Source organism: Lampetra fluviatilis, chromosome 3, assembly GCF_964198595.1.
Source record: "Lampetra fluviatilis chromosome 3, kcLamFluv1.1, whole genome shotgun sequence".
NCBI classification, from domain to species: Eukaryota; Metazoa; Chordata; class Hyperoartia; order Petromyzontiformes; family Petromyzontidae; genus Lampetra; species Lampetra fluviatilis.
This window is the reverse complement of record NC_136277.1, coordinates 18,729,827-18,752,622: the sequence shown is the minus strand read 5'-3', so window position 1 is coordinate 18,752,622 and position 22,796 is coordinate 18,729,827. Positions and strand designations below refer to the sequence as shown.

The following is a 22,796-nucleotide window of genomic DNA, read 5'->3' as shown; positions in this document are numbered from 1 at the left end:
AAATTAAGGATTCAGAATGGTGTCGGCGTTTATCTCGCTTGTATATGTGTACAATTCACACACATATTGGAAGACACCTACGGTTAGCACGATTGGCTACGTACAGTGCAAAAGAAGTTCAACATACGGAACATACAAGTCGAGTCCTACCTGCTGTTCCCAGTATGACTGCAGTGGTGCAAGTCGCTGTTCACCCTTCGTGTTGTGTTTATCATGTGAGTGTAGGCTATGTAAACACCAATAAATACAGATTTAGACATGTTATCTAATCTCAAGGGAGAAGAGGCAATAAAAGATCAACTTCCCTGTAAGACATTTTACCAGCAGCTCTGGGAGGTAGTGATTAAATAACGTATTTTATTTATTAGAAACAACTGCTGTTGTTGCTGTTGTTTCTTGCTGTAGTTGTCCCACCTGATGACGATTGCTTGTGTTGCGATCGAAACGTCGTGATTTATTTTATTTTATTTCTACCTACGTGACTTTACCGAAAGAACCAAAGAGTATGGATTCCTGCAGTCACGAAAGCTTCAAATCAAGATTGAACCAGAGTCGTGCTTCGACCATATTTGACAACGGAGATGGGGTGAATTCAGCATCAACGCATTTAATCCATTCATATTCTAAAACGTTTGTTAAATATTTAGAGTTAGGCAGCATCATAGAACATGTGTGACTAAGAAGCAGTGTGCCAGACGACGAGGACTGTGCATTATTGGAGGTGATCTGAGGAAAGATTTTGTCTGCAAGTTTCATATCCAGTGGCCTTGTCTCTCCACATCACAGATGCGTTTTACCATCCTTTTAAATCAAATATTTTAATAATAATTTACTATTTTACCCACCCTGTATTTAGAAAACTCATCTATTTAAATAATGATGTGCATCTAAGAATGAGCTGACCACCTGGGGATGTATTAAAAGTACATTTGGTAAAATAAGCCGGGAATTAGGAAGATGTTGGAAAATTGCTAAAGGGAAGCCTGCTGTGACCAGCTTAGCTGGAACAGTCAGCCGTGAACTTTGATCCTGCCGCCATTATGATTGTAAAATATGCAGCAATGTAACAATTAAACACCTTAAATAGTACCGCATGTATTATCGGCATTTTATATCAATGTTACTCACAAGTTTATGGTTAACTCAATGAAAAAAACACAATGTATACTCAATGCTACCTTTGATGGAGGTCATATTTTATCATGAGATGTTGAAGTCGAATTAAAATATCCAGGAATGTTAGGAGATTATTGATAGTATTTTTAGTGTCGTTTGCTTGTAAAAAAAGGAATCGTCTCATGAAATTACAATAAATGCACCAAATTTCAAATCTCAGAAGCTTCGCAGGTTGAGGCTGGTTAGAACTTAAATGGAACATTTTTGGGGTATACCAGCTGTTGGAAACTTGGACAGGCTGATGGCAGTACAGCTGTAGACTCGTGAATATATATATGCGTGGTGCTCTTGAGTGCTACCTCCCTATATACACACCGGTATAATCCGAGTCCTCTCATGTCCGCCCACATGCCAAACACTCGTCAATAGAATTGGCAAAACATTCCAATGCAGGACACTCTTCGAGGAAAAATTCTGAGATTCAGTGGGGGAAGTGAGGGCATTGTTACACACTGCTATAATGAATCATATTCACCGTAAGCAAAAGAAAACACAGCAAAAAAATATATATGGACATCCAATTTAAGTTTTAACAAACGTACACTTGAGGAAAATAAAGATTTTTTTTCATGTGTCGAAAGCTAACTACGTATGTGCTTGCTGACTCATTCACATACCCCCCGCTTTCCTATCTGGATTTTATGATTCTTCGTCGTCACCCAACTCATACAGACGTTAACCTGTTGTGCTCGTTGACCTATCACCATTGTGGCTTTTGTGCATCTCACTTGGCCCCCCATGTTAACACCCAAGAGTGCCGATATGCCTGTTTTCTAGCATGTTACATGTTCATGCACCAATCGACCACTCTTATGCTGTCTCTGCAGCTTCTATTTGTCAATCCTTGATCTTTGAAACCTCACCTCAGTTTGTGTGTGCACTGAGTAATGGAGGCACACTTTTACCTTGTGCGATGTTGACTGATGCATTATTTTTCAAAAGGCGAATGGTCAAGTCTTGTTACAAAATATATCCATGGCATCCAAGCATGAGTCGCAATATCTTTTGTATCATCACGTATAAAAAAATATAATACTGGCGGTGTGGAGCTATATTTATGTCTTTACGCACGCGAATAAAAATATAGTACACGTATTTAACGTGAGGATAACATCACTTATCTGACCAGTGACCCTATTATCCATGACTCCTAATATCCACGGGGTCTCGCCGATCAGCAATTTTTGCATTATGCGTGGTTTGCAGAGAGACATGACGACTGGTGTTTGCCAAGAGAGAATGCCATCACCTACTTTTGTTCAATGTCACGTTTGATTAAGTGTTCAATAAAACTATGCCTAATGTGGGCCTGAGAAACTTGGATCATGAGGAAGATGCAGCTGTTAGCTAAGACTCTGGCTTAGGAGTTTTAAGTGCCGAACATAGACACTGGGGCCTGAATAAAGGGGAGCTTTCAACAAATGATTTGATGGAATTCATTACTGTTATTGCAGATGTTAGATATAGCTTATAGCTTTGGAATCTAACATGAAGAAGAGGTGTGGTTTAAATAAAATTTGCATGCCAATCAAATCGCGTCAAACGTGCCTCACATCATCAGATCTCAGAAGCTAAGCAGGTGCAAGACTGGTTATTCAATTAATGGTGACCGCTAGGTGGTGTAGACATAGGGCTAGAAAGTGGTGTTCTGGTGTGGGTTTTGGGTTTTCTCCGGACTCTCGCATATCCTTTCACATGCCAAACACTCCTTTAAAGTGTTGATCAAACATCCTAATAAAAACGAGTCCTACGACTCAGTGAGGCTTTATTGTTATAATAATAATTATCAGTGCCACAACAAAAACTATGTGTGAAAACTGGGCAGTAATTACAATTATAATTAATAAGTATTACTATAATCCATTATTCATTATTATTCCTACGTGAAAATAGTGCACATTGTGTTTTTATATAATCTTTGTTGTGCCACTGCTTTTGTGTGCCTTACAAAGGAGATTTAGTATTGGCGAGTGTTTGTTTTTGTGTTTTCTCTGAACCAGTTTTCACGGGGCTGGTGATGCAGGTCCTGCATTACCCTGGTAGTTTTGGGGGAACATCACCAAAGGTCATGGTAAAGGCCCTACATGATCACTCACTACGTGATCACTCACTACATTATCACTCACAAAACGTATGCTATTCTGTCGTGGTGTCAGAAGTAACTCCCAAAAATGAAAATTAAAATAATAATCATCATTCCCAGCTCTTTTGTTAACCCACTGTTGGATGAAGCCCTCCTTATATCATGTCAGTCACGGGGACTGTTCTTACCATACTTCATTATGTTGGTCAATGTGGGGCGGTGAGTGGAGCACCCGAAACCGGTTCAGGCATCACTCGCCATTGCTGTTGGCCATGGCCAGGAATCAAACGTATGCTGCGGGTTCATCACAGTGCAGTTTGCCAAGTATTGCAAACCAATGCTTCATTCAAGTTGAAACTTACCCACAGCTCAATGGTTTAAAAATCTAACAATTGTCCCCATGTGCCTATATTTATGCATGTCTACCTTAAAAATGCTATTATTCCTCAATCACATGGTTAAATAAAGGTCATTACGTGATATAAAAAATATATACTTATTCTATTGCCAGTGATCCTGAGGTTTCTCCAAATATTTAAGCAACTTCAAAGGTCCGCAGTGGCACCTACAATTAACTGTAAATAATGTTCAGTACGAGCAAAGTGCATATATTCAAGGCTCTCCCTGCAGGTGCGGGATAACAATTGTTTGCAGAGAACACTTCCAATATACGGCATTTTCTCGATGACAGTTCATTAATGAGAATAAAAATACATGGTGAAGTGGAATCTGACTTCCAGTCATCAGCAACTATGTGAATGCAGGACTGCATTAACATTGTGGATTTGTTTTGCCCCACGGATATTAATTCAATGTCCAACTCAAAGCGAGGTCCAGGTGTTTACTATGGCTGTGTTCTCGTGTATCCTTTCAATAAAATAACAAGAAACATCTCTCGATTCGAGAGCTCTCTGATGTCATTTCGGGGTTGTGCCGTGCGTTGCTCAACATCATGTCACGTGGCACAACTCGAAAACAGATCGGAGAGCTAAGCAGCACAGCCGTGAACCCCTACACAGTGGTGTAACTCTCAACATCGCTTATTGTAGAGGCCGCACGCTGAATTAGACACGACATTTAATGGGATTAAAGTTAGGTGAGGTTTCAGCTAACCCGAGGGTGGGCAACCGCAAAAATCCATGGAGTGCACAGTTCAATGTTTAACAGAAGCATGTTGAAATGCAGGATGCATTTTCATGTTATAGTGAATATAAGGCTCTTCTTTTTAACTCGGTGACCCAAAAATACTCCAACTTGTTTGCTCATGTAAAAAATTTGGATTTTTTTGGAATTCCAAAGGTGACAAACATTTACATTTAATATTAATAAATATATACAAATTGGAGTGAGATATTTACAAGTACTCTTTACCTCTTAAAATAATAACGTTTCATAGCTCTAATTTATTCCTTTTTTAACGAGCCTGATTGGTGATGAGGCACAAAATATTTTAACCGGTCCAGAATGTTCTTGTTTAACATAGCTTGCGGGATCATACTGATATGAAAAGCCTAGAGACTGATAGACTAAAGCATATTTTATTTTTATGTGGAGAGACAAACGGAGTTCTGTTTATTTTATCACGAACGTTATTCTAATTCCTATCATCAGTCAGTCACACACACAATCAGCTGTATGTAGGTTTGTAGGCTAACACACGAGTGATAGTATTACAGCTGTCGTGGGCCAAACGAGGCTGCAATAATCAATCTTCATCTCTGACCTCAGGCAACCCAGAACTTTGAATCTCGTCTTGAGTCAATACAAAATACTTTTATATTTGTGGTCATAGCCAGAGATGGGCAAAATTTTGCCATGAAGTTTATGTGTGCTCGTAGAGAATTTCAAATCGAGCATCATATGTCCACATGACAGAATTGTTTCAAATTCCTAATCTTAAAAAAAAGGACTGGGTTATTCATGCAAATGTATTTGAATATTTGGAGCAAATGCGTCAGTTTAAATATAATAAAATATTCGGGTTTTATCTTTCAAACGTAACAGTCGCATGCAATGTTTCCCATCCACCCATGAACGCACACAAATACAACGATCCCACCTCTGTCATTGTAGACCATGAGGCCAAAAGTGTTTTTTGACAGACACAGAACATGAGGGAGTGGTGTGGTCAGCACCATGTCCACTCCAGTTGTCATTTAGAGCTGAGCCAACCTAGAGAAGGCCCAGGATATGCTCAGATACCACCGATGTTATTCTTGGCCAGGGGTTGAACCAAGTTCCTAAGACTGTCGTGCAGTTCACCCACTGTCGCAGCTCATATACACACACAAAAAGTACTCTGTATGGCTGTCTAGAATGTTGAGGGAAGGGTTAGGCCACCACAGCACACGACGGGGTGGTGTGGTCAGAATCCGGCTCAACCGTCTTCATATCTCCATACTAAGCTTTACACATCACATTAGGTACTGATTTAAGGCTAAGTAGGCCTAGGTGAGGTACAGGATTGGTTAGATTATAGCCCAATATTTTAAGCAATGGTCGGGAATTGAACTCGGTCACTAGGGTCACAGCGCATTGCACTAATCATTGCGCTACCACTTGTCATATAACACTGGATATTTGTGTAGTGTCACAATTCAGTGCACCAGTCACGCATCATATGAGATGTATTGAGCCCTACTGGCCTTTCTCTGTTGTTTCAGCTCAGGGCATGCGATGACAGAGCCAAAAGGAGGAAGTGGAGGAGCACCTGGGACTCACAGTCCCCTACTTGTCCACCATTTCCACAAAGACTGCGCGATACAAGATCGGATTTCACCCGAGGGAGGTCATTTAAAGTGCATGCAGCTTTGACCTTTGTTGTCCCTCCTGCTCGTGTCCAGTGTCTGTTTTCGGGAGGCTCATGTGAATGCATGCATGATTTTGTAAGAAACCGGTGAGAAAGGTTGCCATTTTATCATTGTGAAAGCTCGCTCGTAAACAAGTTCATAGATGTGGCAAGAAGGATATTAAACATACTTTATAACAGCGGAATGTGTTTTGGACTGTTTTCTTCTGATGCCTGTATATCTGGAGTTTGCATGTTCTCCCCATGGTCGTGTGGATTTTTCGCCAGGTCCTCCGGCTTTTCCCTCCACATTTAGAAACACGTGTTTAGAGTATTTGGCTGCTACACATTCCCACATTAGCCACTTCGTTGATATATTATTTCTGGCTAGTTCACTTCTCAACAGGAGCTTTCTTCCGCCTGATGACGATTGCTTGCGTTGCGATCGAAATGTCGTGATCTATTGTTTTTTCTACCTACGTGACTTTACCGAAAGAACCAAAGAGTATGGATTCCTGCAGTCACGAAAGCTTCAAATCAAGATAGGAGCTATAAAGCTCAATGGGCCTTACTTGGTAAAATTCAAATATATGTTTAAGTTTAGTTAAAAAATAAATCTTCTTGGTTCTTTCAGTAAAGTCACGTAGAAGGGAAATAATGAAATATTACAAATAAAACATAATATTTTATAAAAATAAAACATAATATTTTATTATGTTTTATTTTTATTATTTTCTTATTTCCAAGAAGATGAATCCCTGCAGTCACGAAAGCTTTAAATTAAAAAATAAATGTCAATAGTTTTTAGTTTACTATCTGCAACATGCTCTACTTACTGGTAATTTAAACTCAATGCATCAGCAGAATATTTCTCATTTGTATTTGTCTGTGTGTGCATGCATGTATGTGTGCATATGTTACTTGACTTAGCGATTCAATATGCATGTTTATACAATTGCTTCGGTATAAACCTGTCATAAAGACAATGAATGTGATCCTGTAAATATTTTCTCAATATCAATTTAACGAGTAAGTTTCATTTTACATTTGTATGGAATGTGAAACTTTATTAACCTTAAAACTGACAACAACAATTATCTATAACCATTTAGATGATGGGATGTGCTTCAGAATGTATCTAGCTCCCTGCCTTTACAGGGGACACCGTGGTGGTGTGATGTTAACTGCCTCGCCTGGTCTACAGGAGGTCACGGGTTCAAACCCAAACCCTGACACTTTCATATTCTCAACATTAATTTCCCTCCACATTTAGAAACATGCGTTTCGAGTATTTGGCTGCTATACATATCCACATCATGTGCCACTCCGTTGAGCTATCATTTGTGGCCAGGTCGTTTAGGAAATAGAGCTATACAACTCAGTGGGCCTTACCTGGTAGAATAACAATTGTTTAGTCTACATGCCTTCTGATCACTTTATTATTTATTATTTATAAAATTCTCACTGTTTTAAAAGATGTTCAAATGTACACTCGTGAAAATTCCACGTACAATTGTACACTGCGTCAGCCCTGTTAGCTCATGCCCTGCCATCTGTGCTCGGCCTACTTTCCTACGTTGTGCAGCATGCCCAGTTTATTGTTTTTTTACTACAGCGCAGCCTTAATAAATGCGATAAGTCACGGTTAAAAGTTGTTGACATATCCTTTATTTAGTTGATAAATCCCCATAAACCGAAGTTCGATCCCTATATTTGGCCATCATCGGTGACAAGTAATATCTGAACCAGTGGTTTGCCTTCCCCCTTCACCTACGTACACTGACCAGCAAAGTAAAATATGGTACAGTAAAACAAAAATCCCACGACTAACATGATATAAAGCAGTCAACTGACAACAGACTGTAAGTTATTGCTATTATTCTTTCAACATGACCTGGACATGCTCAAGACGAGATGTGACGAGGGCACATTCTCCGATCTCCGCATGCCCGTCCTGTGGAGTGCAGCTGTAAATTATGTCAGGGCAACTGGGTCTCCTCCTGGGTGGGGAGTAGGGACGCAGTGGTTAGCACACCGATCTGCGTCACCCGAGTTCCATTCTCGACTGCGGCTATTGCCAGTGGTTGAGTGATATCTGAAAAACAGACCTCGGAACTCCTTTCACGAACCTGCACTTAGAAGTGTGGTGAAATATGGTCAAACAATCCCCATTACCGATACAGTATTGGGAAGCCTTCGTTCAGCAGTGGATTGACATTTGTACGTGAAAAAAAACACGGATTTCCGCAAACAACACTTCAGGGTTGTGACAATTCAAATGGTGTGCAACCTCAAGTAGAGTTCATAGATGCATCACCAACAACTTTGTATTAAAAATATTTGAACATGCCGGGGTACCTTGTGGCCTGTGTAGTTGAGTTGGTGGCATCAATGTATTCAGCGTGAGTGCTGACTGTGGCAAATGGTTGCTCGATGGATAAAGTATAGCCATTTAGATGATGGGATGCGCTTCAGAAATAACAATGATGAAAACAAATTTTCAGCCCTCTTTGGTTTTTTCCGTAAAGTCACGTAGGTAAAAAAGAAAATAAATTAAATCACGACGTTTTGGAGGCAACACAAGCTTCCATCTTCAGGTGGAACCGTCACATCAAAATTACCTTTACTGTATACAGTTTACTGTAATTTTGCTGTGACGGTTCCACCTGAAGACGGAAGCTTGTGTTGCCTCTGAAACGTCGTGATTTAATTAAGTTTCTTTTTTTTACCTACGTGACTTTACGGAAAAAACCAAAGAGTATGGACCCTTGCAGTCACGAAAACTTCAAATCTATAATTAATTTTCAGCCCTCTGACAATGCACTACAGGATGGAGGCCTCCCCAGCACGTCAGTCATGTGGGATGTTTGTGCAATATTCACCACAGTGATTGATGTGGGTGAGTGAAGTGAGTCCCAAGACCTCTTCAGATATCAATCACATCGCTTACCACTGACAGTAGTGGTGGTGCCGTGATTAGCACACTGCACTATGGACCCAGTGACCCGAGCTCGATTCCTGTGCACTATAAGAACATGCTGCTCTTTATAAATGTGTGGATTTATAAAAGTTTCACACCAACAGCTCCGTTGAGGAGCATACGAATCAAATGTCTTACTTTTTCACCGGCAAAAACTCTGTACCAGGTGTAAACTCAATCCACCTGGACAGAAAATAGTTCGTATCAACGGTAAGGTAATGCAATATTTTGCTAGGATATCACTGCAGATTGGTGAGAACCCCACTAAATGTATGCATATGCATTGTGTGTGAAAGGCTTGCCACATCTTATCTGCACACTGAGCACAAACTTCGCCCCGTTTATTTGTAAACATTTCATCATCGTTAATTCCGTCTCAACTCCGTGCTAGCCCCACGCGGGTTTCCAACAGGTGAAATGTCAGAATAGAAGTTACTTCATATTTATAATGGAAATCATTTTTATGCTTGAAGAACAAACTTTGCTCAGTTATTCCCAATATCATTGGGCGCCACGGTGGCGAGATATCAAATGCCTCGCCTGGTATACAGGAGGTTGTGAGTTCGATCTAAACCCAGACGCCTGTATATTTGGAGTTTGCATGTTCTCCCTGTGGTCGCGTTGGTTTTTCTCCAGGTCCTCTGGCTTTTCCCTCCACATTTAGGAACATGCGTTGAGAGTATTTGGCTGCTACACATTTCCACATAAGCCACTTCGTTGAGCTATCATTTCTGGCCAGGTCAATTCTCAACAGGAGCTATGAAGCTCAATAGGCTTTACTTGGTAAAATTAAAATATATATTTTTAGTTTCGTTAAAATATTTATTTCAGTAGTTTTTTTTTCTATCTTCAACATGCTCTCCTTAGTGATAATTTAAACTCAATGCATCAGCAGCATATTTGTATTTGTCTGTGTGTGCATGCATGCATGTGTGCATATGTTACTTGAGTTTGTGAGTCAATATGCACAATGTTTGTACAATTGCTTCGGTATATACCTGTCATAAAGACAATGAATGTGATCATATAATGAATTTATCGATATCAATTTAACGAGTAAGTTTCGTTTTACATTTGTATGTAATATGAAACTTTATATTTAGAATCAACATGTGTTTACAGTATTTGGCAGCAATACATTTCCACGTGATAATCCACTTAATTAAGCTATTATTTGTGGCCAGGTCGCTTCTGAAATAGAGCTTTATAGCTCAATTGGCCGTGCCTGGTAAAAAGAAAAATAATTTGAATAGTTTAGTTTATTGGAATGGTCATGCCAATAGTTGGAAGAGAGTCTGTTTTCTCCAACACATGATCCAAGCACAGCAAGTTTGTTGCTTGAGTTAAAGTTAGATCAATAATCATCACGTTATGTTTAGGGCCACTTGAGATCCTATGAAGTCAAAAAAGACGTCAGTACAAATACAATAAGACGTATCGTAAAGCATTTCACTCGAGAAAAAACCGAAACCAAATAAAACTAAAAAGATGTAGGACGTGGTCAAATAAAGCGGCCTCAAAAGTAAAACGAAATACGACAGAAATAATTAAAGAGACAACATCACCAATATGTGGATGTCACGACTAATCGGATACAATTCTATTAAAACTCAATTTACCGAAGCTTATCTGGAAGAATTGCAGACAGGCATAGAATGTATGACTCAAAGATGTTCACGGCAAAAAGAGAACACAGTGCGGCAGTATGTAAAAGAGATTATTGGTGTGTAATGCACGAGTTGGCCAGGACGTACCTCGATGGAAAGTTTTACACGAAACACATTATGGCAAACTTATGATGAGATTATGATATGATTTATGTTTGCTCAGCAGATGTGCCCAGTATGTGAGGGGCAGAGGTGTGGGAATATTGCCAAGTATCAGTGTGCTGGTGCTGTGTGGAATTGTTCCACATATTTCAGAGCTATTCTGATGAGAGCGGATGTTTCCGCATGGTGAGGAGGAATGCCTCTGTGTTTTGGGTCCACATTTTTCCAAACCCCCCCTCCCTTCACCCCTCTTTAATTTGTGGATTAAGTCTGAAGAGTCTCAGGCTGGTGTGCATAGTGGTATTCTTGTGCCATCTGTGTCGGAAAATTTAAAATAATGAAAAAAAAAGGTCACCAGAGTATTGAATTGGCACCACTGATATCCTGAGCTTGAATCTGGGAAAGTGCATGTGATTATAAATGCTGTTCTCGTGTGTAGCGAGTCCAATCTGGTCACCAATGAATGCACACAACAACCGTCGCATTTTTCACTGACATACCAGCTAAACTGCCGCTCTGGCAAATAAAAAAAAAACGTATTGGTTTGACTGCCATCCGATTAACATTTCACTTTAGCAGGGCATGTGGGAACATGCACCCTCTAACGTGTGGATAAAAAAGGTCACTTGAAGGGTTCTCTGCTCTCAAAAGAATATCTGTGTTATCTCCTGTGCTGGGCGATGTTGTAACACAAAGGGTGATGCACTGCTCTGTGAGAGTCCTAATTTTGGAGCTTTCGTGACTGCAGGAATTATTCTTTGGTTCTTTCGGTAAAGTCACGTATAAAGATAAAATAATAAATTAAATAACATTAATAATAAATTTAATAATATTATTTAATCTTTATACGTGACTTTACCGAAAGAACCAAAGAATAATTGGCTTAAAGCTTTCGTGACTGCAGGAATTCATATTATTTTGGGTCTTTCTGTAAAGTCACGTAGATAGGTTCAAAAAATAAGATAAACAAAAAACTACGCAACATAAGCGGCCGTCATCAGGTGGAACCTATCTACGTGACTTTACCGAAAGACCCAAATAATAAAAATGGAAACATTGTTGCATAGCATGATGTCAAAAGTGCAAATTTAATAAAACTGGAAAAGTCAAACATATTAGGGAAAACAATGAAGATGTTGGCTTTGAAAGTATGATTGATTGCAAGCAAGTTTTCAAATATTCTTATCTACCTCCGATTAGCACGGTTGGCTATGTATGGTGCGAAAGAAGTTCAACATAATACATGAGTGACAGTCAAGTAATTGCCTGCGTTAAGAGGAATTAATGGTGGCTCGCCCTAATATATCTTTAGAATTTCGATGTAAACATGGTGTGATGTATATGGCACAGTTACATTTGTAATGCACGGGGTAACTATGCTATTTGTAAGGTGTGTTGCTAATATTGATACTATAAGTTGTTGTTCTTCAAGTAATTCATTCTCAATTGTGCTTTAACCTATTTATTTCTACAAAGGTATGGTAATTACAAATCAAAATCAGTACACTGCAAATTGAACCTCATTAAGCGAACAAACCTTTGTTACAAACAAGCAATTTTGGTAGTTTATCAACGTTATAAAAAAATCAATTAGATCAGCGGTGAAGTAAGGGGGAGGAGGAAGGTGGGGAAAGGTCCTGGAACAAACGGACTGAGTGCGGGGGATGATTCGGCATCAATTACAACAAATGTAAGTACAACTTAATCCCCACGTTTAAAAATAAATGAACCAGTTCATCATGTGTATGGTTGATTAAATTACGCTTAAGTAATGGTTTACTGTAATACGCGCTCAGCACATAGTCTGCAACCCACCCTCTCTCCCCCCATGAATATCGTACAAGTCAAACCAGCGTTTTTTATCAATCACGGAAGCCTCATTTAACTATCACAGTAAAAACGTAATAGTCGAGTCTTATATGTACCGCAGTAAATCAACGTCGAAAACATTTAACATTATCTATCATTGGTTTGGGATTTTCATTGGTTGAACAGTATGCTTTAAGACAATTGTGAGATTTCTACCATGCTTCCTTGTCATTTATGTGGGGGAATTACCTTTGAATGCTGGCTACTGTGAAGTAGGCATTAACGACTATGATGTCATTTAAACGACCAAGCCATTCCATGTAAGCGTTTAAACCAGGCAGTACATTTAATATTTGAGAACAAAGATAGCGAAACCAAATTTATATTTCCTTCCAAAAGCATCAAGAAATCTCAGTGTGTTTCATCTCGACTTAAAGCTTTCGTGACTGCAGGAATTCACATTCTTTGGGTCTTTCGGTAAAGTCACGTAGATAGAACAAGAAAATAATACAAAAAATCACGACGTTTCGATCGCAACACAACCTTGATGACGATTGCTTGTGTTGCGATCGAAACGTCGTGATTTCTTTCATTATTTTATTGTTCTATCTACGTGCCTTTACCGAAAGACCCAAAAGAAGATGTGTTTCATCTCGTTAGAGAACATTGATTTATTGAGTACAGCGGAGAATGTAATATTTTCACAGCATTCCTGCTTAAGAGCGGCAGCCCTGGAGGTACCTTTGCCGTGCTTTGTGATGGTGGAGAAGGCGTATGCCACAGACAACGGAGGCGCCCAGTGTCACACACACGCCGGCCATCACGCCCACCAACAGGTGCAAGCTGGTGCTTGAGAACATGCCTGTGAAACAAGCCGCATGCGTCGATGATTAAAAGCGAGAATCAAACGTCTTTTGTAGTGTTTGGTGATTTGTGTGTTTTTTTTTTTCAGTGAGGTTTGTGGGGGTGCTGTTTGCACAGGTTCGTGGTTTAAGCCCAGCGGCCGCTCTGGTTAATACTGAGGGGTGTATGAAATAAAATGAATATGCATGCCATCTGCTTTACAGTGGACGCTAAGGCTCCTGTGATGTTGATCGAAGAAAAGGTTAGCCACGTGTGTAGGCGTCACGCTCCAAATTTGCTAAATTTGGACATTTCTCGCAAACTGCCCAACTGAGTCAAACCACGTAGCAGCCTTCGTGATAGCCTTGAACTATAAGAAGCGCACGGATACAAACGTTTATTTGGTTTGACGAGCAGTTGTTTTGTACAATATTTATATGTGCAGAATGTTTTACCCGCATGTGTATTGTGGCCCACTAATTCGTGTTGACTACAAATGCTTTAAAAGCCAGTCTGCGTGCAACAAACCAATATGAATTGCAGCAGCATGCTCTACAGCATTTTAAGGTGCACTTTACATTTTTGTGAGAGTGGTTAGCACATTGCACTATGCATCAAATTCCAACCCACAACTAATACCAGTGGAAAAGTGGAAAATCTTCCTCTTCAAAAAATTCCCCTAACCGGAAAACAAATACCACTAACTGACACGGTCCAGCGAGGTCTTCATCCAGTCGCAGAATGAAAATGGGGCTACGATTTACTGAGGGTAAGTTAATCAACGTAGTTTTAGACAACGTACTTTTAAGCGTTTAAATCATCCACATTATTTCCCTTGACGACCAGACGAATAAGGATAGGGGCTGTTTTTTGTATCGAAAGAAAATTGCGGCCGGAAAAAAAAGTTTACATTGACAACTTTACATCAAGAACATTGTTCTGGTTTTATCCAGCGGTTTTCAACGTCTTTCACATCCCAGCAGAGCTCTGATTCTTGAAACAGAAGTCGTGCGCGAAGTTACTGCCATGAGCGTTGTGATGGCAGCGAATAAATCCCAGCCCTGGTTGAGGCTGGTTTAAGCCCTGAGGTGTGCCCAGCATACTCCAGTGTGCAAATGTACTTATGATGACAAAGACAAACACAAATATGCCACGTATAGCCTTAACAGACTGTTGGGGCACGTGATGTTAACGAGCACTCATGAAGGCCGGAACGGGCACACGAGGGGGTGGGTTGCCAGCAACACGCCCGGCCGCCTTTGTCTCCCTAGTGGCGATATTTCACACACCACACAAGGAACTCATTCGAGGCTGAGTACACTACCACTCCTCATAAATCTTCACTTGATGTGTGTTGCCAACACGATGGCGCATACGGAGAGGTTCGGAGGGATGAAACTCGTGGAATAAAATATTCACGTAATAAACTGCTTGTGCGTGCAGTTCCCATTGTCCTCGTTCGAATTCCAGACTCACTGTGATGATTTAATCATGGCCAATGCATTCATGGACACGCTGTGTGTTTCATGCATTCATTATTGTATTATTCATTACGTTTGTTTACCCAGGAGAGCCTCACTCCGTCTTGGTACTCTTGTTCAGGAGGGTCCTACCGACTGTTCGCAGTCATGGGTAATGTTGCGATGTGTAATTCCAATTGAGTAATTCGCAGGTAATTGTTCAGCATTGGAATGTTTGGCCAATACCAGTTATATTTTACGTGTTTTTCCCGCTTTTATCAACAAACCTTAGATCCCGCAGGAATCCCCTGCAGATCAGCGAGAACATACAAACACCACACAGAAAGTCGCCTGAGTCGGGAATCAAACCCAGGGACTTCCTGCTATGAAGCACACGTTATTACCACTCCTCCATCTGCCATTTGAACGTGTGTTTAACAACATAAATTACACTACCGCTGATACAGTCACACATCACACATTTATAAATACATGGTACCATTTATCCCGCACCACCACGCTGGTCTCATGCAACTTGTCAGTCTCATGCCACCTGTTGACAACCCTCGCATTGCCCAGCTCTAAACTTGAGACATCCAAAAGTCTGCAGTGACTTATTGAGCATTCGGCGTGAACAACTATAAACCGACCAGGTGGCTCAGCAGCAGAGCGAGTGGCTCACAATCGATAAGTTGCGAGCTAAACGACCTGGTGAGGGGTTGACCCAGCCTGTCATCCTTCTGGGATCAATACAATTAGTATTACACTGTGGGGAAGACAACATGGGTGGTCATGAATTAACTTCCCCCTGTCGTAGGAATATGGAATTTGACAACAGGCTGTAAACCAAGACACTTCCTCAATCCTCAAATGATCAAAAAAATCACTTTGACTTGACTTTTTTGAAAGATCAATAAACAACCCTATGTCTCAAGACTGGCATTAAATGTGTTCCAAAAGCAATTCAGATTAGGAGTGATTGAAAAGTATGTGGCGTGACAGAAGGCAATGAATGACTGTTAAAATAAAAGGTGCAATTTTCTACATACTGTATTCCTTTTGAACCTGCAATGTTCTGGGTGTATTGATGTCCCAACACTTTAATCTTTACCAATGGTTCACGGAACATATCCCTTCAATTTCGGTAGAAAACGGATTTCTCCGCGAGTTATTGTTTTTCTATTTCGAACTGTGGAAACGTGGGGTGGTGACTGACCAATTAAATTGTGGCATCATGAATGGTTGCTACTGAAACTGGAGACGTGTGATCTCGTGTTGTCCTGGTCAAACAGCATGGCACGTCTCAAATTTCCACTCCTATTCTTTGATAACCTGGCCAGGTGGCTCAGCGGTAGAGCGAGTGGCTGACAATTTAAAAGTTGTAAGTACAAATTCCGATTGGGGGTTGACTCAGCCCATCATTCCTCCAGGGTCGATAAAATAGATATAACTTCGTGGGGAAGTCAGCAGTGGTTGTTCTCCTATGTATAGACTCGACCCCACCATAGGAATGTGGAATTTCCAACACTGGCTCAGAGATGTAAACAGGATATGAACATTGCCTAAATGCTCATTTGTCCAGAAAATTACTTTGATACATATATAGGAATTGCAGTGTTATCACGGTGCTTATATGTTCTAAATCACCACGGTGATTTCTTCTACATGCCACGCAACTGAGATCGTCACTTTGTTCACAGAAGCCCACTCACAATTTTCCTCACGGAAGTTATCCATGATGTGTCCATCAAATAATCTAACAAAGGGTGTAAATATGATTCATCCATTGCCACACGTGGTGTGGAAACACTTCTTCTGGATTTCACTGCTACTTATCCAGGAGCAGCTGGCTATGAATGTCTCTGGTCCATCTTTTTTATTGTATTACTAGCGGAAGTACCCGGCTTTGCCCGGGTGAAAAATATATTTCTTAAAAACCTTACATATATATACACAGATACTAAGGTATTGTCAAAGCCCGGTGGGCTGTTTGTACATTTCTCCACCAACAAATATATAAGAGGCTTTCACAAGTCCAAAAAGTTGTAGAAAGTGTGGGGTAAATAGTTGATGTCAAAATGTTTCCGAAAATTGTGGTCTCCCCCCCCCCTCAAAAAATATCTTTACCCCTCGTAGGTATATATACTAACAACACCTTACATACAACAGAGGAAGTGGTATCTATTGACTCTGTAGTAGTATCTACTGACTGTACCGTAGTATCTACTGAGCCAGTAGTAGCTACTGACTGTGTAGTAGTATTTAGTGACTGTAATAACTACTGACCATAGTAGTATTTACTGGGCCTACAGTAGTATCTACCGACTATATACTCGTAACGACTAACTGTATAGTATCTGCTGACTCTATAGTTGTATCCACTGACTATAGTAGTAACTACAAAATCTATAGCAGTATCTACTCACTCTATAATAGTATCTATTGACTCTAGTAGCTACTCACCGTCGCAGTATGTACTGACTGTATAGTAGTATATACTGACTGTAGCAGTATTGACTGACTGTAGTGGTATATACTGACTGTTTTAGTATTTACTATAGCGGTATCTACCAACTCGATAGCAGTATCTACTATCACTACAGCAGTGTATACCGACTGAGGTCGTACCTGCTATCACCCTCCCCACTCACCATCACCAATCACCAGAGGTGGGACAAAGTCATTGTTATGCAAGTCCAAGTCGAGTCGCAAGTCATCAAATTCATGACTCGAGTCTGACTCGAGTCCAAGTCACATGACTCGAGTCCACACCTCTGCCAATCACCACTCACCCACTCACCCTCACCACTCACCCTCACCACTCTCCCTCGCCAAAGGGCGATCCTAAAGGAATCTACAACCTTCGAAGATTCCTTTGCGCGATTCAAAGAATCGATTCCTGGCGCATAGGAGGTTTCCATTTTTAATTACAGAGTTTTATTTTCATTGTTATGTTATGTTTTAAAGTTTTCAGGAGTTTTTAATTATATTTTAGCCCCGGTCAACGCCGGATATTTCCCATTCGTAGCAGTTTATATCAACTCTATAACCAACTTATATTAAACGGAAATAAGGCGATTCTAAATGAATCTACAACCTTGGATTCCTTTTTGCGATTCATAGAATCGATTCTTGGCGCGGTCGGGTTTAGAGTTTTAGTTACACAGTTGTATTTTCATTGGGATGTTATGTTTTAAAGTTTTCAGAAGATTTTAAATGTATTTTTCCCCCGGGCAACGCTGGGTATATCGAGTTTATACCACAAAGTCGTCGCCTGACAGAGTTGCGTGTCGAGGCCTAGTACCGTGCAGAGCCTCCGGCCTCGCCTAGATTGCCCACCCGCCTGAGGCTGGGTACTGGGGCCGTTACCCCCCCCCCCCCCCGCGCTACAATAATACTGTCTAATCGCTATAATTTTATTATCTACCGACCCTATAATAGTAATTGCACACATTGGGGTGGGGGGGGAGTGAAGAGGACGTGAAACTTTGATGAATTTACCTCAGAGTCGCGTGTTAATGCATGCGCATATTTTTAATGGGAATTAAAAATGGCGTCCACCCCGCAGCGAAGTTGTTGCTACCCGTTGCCAGGGGCAACCGCCGTGGTCCGCGCCGGTCGGCGATATTAAATAAATAAATATTTATATAAATAATTATAGAGAAATCGCACTAAATCGATAATCGGGCCGATTTAAAGTTTAGAGACGAAAAATCGGAAATGCCTAAGTTTACCGCGGGGCCGGGGGCGTGGCCACCTGCAAAATTTTATCTCGGCGAACCCCACGGTCCGAGAGCTACATCCCCCGCAAGGGAGCGTACGCAGACGGACGGACAGACAGACAGACAAAAAATGAATTATATAGGTTAGATAATAAAAAACCAAGATTGGAAAATCAAACAAAGAAGAGTCCATTCTTAATATTGAATCGAAGACCAGACTCACAATAATTAATCAAATCACCAGTGTAGAGGGTTGTGGTGAATCAATACACCACTTTGAAGCAGTATTGTTGATAAATCTTTCTATATATGTTTAACTTCTTTCGCACCGTACATAGCCAACAGCGCTTATCAGAGGTGGTGAGTTCATATAAACTTGTACTTGCATTCCGAGATAAACTCTTAGCAGTAGAGAACCAAAAGCTTATTCATGTCTTCGGTAGTGGTGAAGTGACGGTTAAGTCTTGATTTGAAGCTTTCGTGACTGCAGGAATCCATGCTCTCTGGTTCTTTTGGTAAAGTCACGTGGATAGAAAAAATAGTAAAAGAAAACACGACGTTTTGGTCGCAACACAAGCGGCCGTCTTCAGGTGAGATGGTTAAGTTTACCAAACCTCCTGCTTTCCCCCAGACAGTCTGGGTTTCAGAAAGGATGTCTCAGTGTCCTGACGCTTTTTGTGAAAATTGAGCCAGATACACTTTTTTAAAATGTGGGCCTAGCACACACGCACACCACGCAGTGCAACCCGCTGAAATGCATGTGCGTTGTTTGCACGTCCCTGTGTGCAGGCCGGGCTCATGGAACTGCAGGGAGGAGCTTTGGGAACATGGGCGGCCAATGAAGGACACCTCCCACTTCAAAATTTTCTGGCCTCTTGTTCAACCCATGATACTGGGAAAGGGGGTGAGGTGGTAGGCGTGGTGGGGGGGGGGTACCCGGGTACTGGGAGGGGTTGGCAGAGAAGTGTGCGGGGCCAATGAGCATAATTGTGCGGCCAACTTGAGAAAGAGCGAGTCTGCTTTCTGTGCAGGCGGAGCTAGTGGTTTTGTGGGCGTGGTTAACGTAAACGTAGGTGGGGCTGACAGTTCTAAAGTCCGAGCTGCCAGTTAGTTCAACGTGAGTGTCGGTTGGAGCCTCCCAGGAATGTGATAGCCTTGAGCGCGGTGCATCACATTGTGCGTGCAGACGGCCGACTCACCCGTGGAGGGAGTGTTCACCTCCTGCACGGGCGAGTAGGGCCCGCCCCCCACGACGGTTCGTGCGCCCAACCTGAAGAAGTAACGCGTTGAGCCCTGCAGCCCCTTCACCTCCGCCCTCAGAATGCTCCCTGCATGCAAAGGCAGAAGACACAGCGTGGGCCTGCAGACTCGGCAGCATTGCGGCATCAGGGAGCAAATCATATACGGCTTGATTTATGGTGTCTGTCCACATAAGGTATGGTAAAAAAAAAAGAAATAACGAATTATTTTATTTTACCCACCGTTAACTGCCCGAATTTGTACATTTGCAGAAAGTGTCATTTTTAATAAACAATTGCCAAATCATACACGTACAGCTATGTATTGGATTGGGCACAATATATACAGACACAAAGCTAACCATGATTTGTTACAACTTGGTAGTGATATCTCTACAGTATTATCAGGATTAGACTATTTGTGCTTGAAGGTCTTATGAAGTCGCAAAGGCCCACAAAAAGACGCATCTGTTAATGCTTAACAGATCAACAGTTTATTCAACATTAGCAACACTCCAGCAAGCATACAAACCATTTGATTTGTGAAGAAATTGTGATCAGCTTAAACTACGCTTTCTGTAGGGGAATAGTTATGGGTAAAGTATCAATTGTATCCGTTTTAGAATATGTTCATGAAGTTGAATGATCCCCATTGTTACTGGATAATGCACTAAATGCACTCTCAATTGTATTAACATTGTGTTTTGGCTGTGCGATCGATATTCATAATACATTAGGGATGAGATATGAAGTCACACTGACCGAGTTTTACAACTGGAAGAGTTGCAAAGTAACCTGTCAGGCAGAAAAGGGAACGTAGAATCTATTGCATGGGTGTAGGAACAGTGCAGTGGCAAGTGCACGACACTACGAGTCCGGTGATTTGAGTAAATTTCCAAGCCACAGCAAATAACGGTGGCGAATGAGATCTGAACATGTCCTGGACACCATTCACCAACCCACACTGATCGGCATGGTGATGATTATTCAAGCAATCCCCGTGGCTCATACGGCGTGGGAAGGCCTTCAACCAATTAGTGACTTGACAAAAAGGCTTTGAATAATTGTTATTAACACAACAACCCACAGACTTGCCCAACCTTTCTCTGCCCTTTCATCTCTCTCTAATTGCCTTCACCTGGTCCCCGCTCCGGCACCTTATTTCAAAAGACCTGTCAACAATCTGCGTCCAATGGGACGTCACTCGTTCTGGTGCCGCACCCGTGGTCTAGAATTCCCTTCCAGCCATCCGTGCCACCGACTCCCTGCTCCTGTGGCTCAAGATTCTCCTATTTACTTCTACCTAAAGACGTTTTCCTTTCAACATATTGTCAAAATTGCATACCTCACATATATCTATGATTCATAAAAAGTTTTTTTCCCAGTTATATCGTGTAGGTATAATGTATTTTTTAAACTCTGTGCGTGTGTATAGCATGCACACACTCACACAGATAGACATGGCTTTTGTTCCAACCTAGGTACACTTTGAGGCCACGTGAAGTAGTGAATGGTCCCTCGTCAGAAGTCACGAGACAAACCCAGCGTAGGGCAGAGGTCGCAAACGGGTTTTGATTCCTTACCCGTACCCGGCCGCACCAGGGTCGCAAATGGGTACCCGTACCCAGCCGGGTACGGGTACCCGTTCCCTACCCGTACCCTACCCGAAATAAGTGACAAACGGTTACTTACCAGTGACTCACGGCCTACCCGTACCCGTACCCGGCCGTACCAGGGTCGCAAATGGCTGCCCGTACCCGTACCTGGCCGGGTACGGGTAGCCGAGTATCGGGTAGGGTACGGGTATCAGGTACCCGGTTGCGACCTCTGGCGTAGGGTCTATGCAGCTCGTTCCTGTACGCGTGTATGTATGTTGAAGTTCTTTCAGTACCGGACATAGCCAAACGTGCGAATCGGAGGTTCCTGAGAAAGAGACAAGCTGGAGTATCGCTCCCATCGCTGTGAAAGAGCAATTGTGAGTGGATTGCAATCACATTTCTCTCGTATGAGGGAGAGTGAAACAACGTTGTCCTGCTCCCTGTTGCAACCAGGCGGTGGACTTTTCAAGGAGGGTTCTATTTAATTGCCCACTGATTGCGTATTGTTCATCTCTTGGAGCCAAACTTCAACACTGGGCACTACACAGGGCTACATGGAGGTGTACAGAGCTACAGAATGGCATGGAAAATACCGCATGTGCGTGCATTACTGTGGCGCGGGACGGCTGCATTGAATTATTATGTAATTATCGACCTCGATCTGGCTTCATGTGTAATCCGACTAGCCATGGCTTCACTATTAAGGGTTTTACCGTATTTACTTGGCAGGTCATCAGATCACCTGCTTTGGCTGTGATTTTTATGTAATACGCTGCGGGAAATGACAAAATAACTTAATTAAATGAAGGCTGAACAGTTTGACTCGAGATACAAAGAGGAAAACAGAGGTCGGATACAAGTTCGCTAAATAATTGTATACATTTTTCAGAGGGACCCAACTGTGAAACACAGCACAGAGTGAATGTACTTGGCACGGCTCTTAAAAGGTGACCAGGAGCAATAAAGATTAGATGAAAAGGTGGACGGGAGCATATTTGTTGGGTCTTTCGGTAAAGTCACGTAGAAAGGTTCAAAGAAAATAAACAAATGTTATTTTTTTTCAAAGAAAATAAACAAATGTTATTTTTGTTATTTTCTTTGAACCTATCTACGTGGCTTTACCAAAAGACCCAAAGAATATGAATTCCTGCAGTCATGAAAGCTGTAAGTCAAGATTTTGGACGTGAACATTTCGGGGTGCTCTTGGAATGCTGAAGTTGAAAATAAACATACCAGTGTGTCTGAACAAAATAAAATGTTTAAAGACCATGTACTATCTGCTATGACGTATGTATGTATGTTGAGCTTCTTTTGTACAGTGCGTAGCCAA

At 41.5% G+C, this 22,796-nt stretch overlaps 1 protein-coding gene across 1 annotated transcript in view; it reads right to left on the bottom strand.

Annotated features, from left to right (window-relative positions):
• The window catches only part of LOC144953806 (immunoglobulin superfamily DCC subclass member 4-like), a 336,924-nt gene that overhangs the window by 5,769 nt on the left and 308,359 nt on the right, over positions 1-22,796 (bottom strand). Inside the window, exons 17-18 of the mRNA XM_078884448.1 lie at positions 19,830-19,958; positions 13,347-13,467 (exon numbers count right to left, since the gene is read on the bottom strand). Of these exons, the coding sequence (XP_078740574.1) occupies positions 13,347-13,467; positions 19,830-19,958 (250 nt within the window). The remainder of the gene's footprint in view (positions 1-13,346; positions 13,468-19,829; positions 19,959-22,796) is intronic.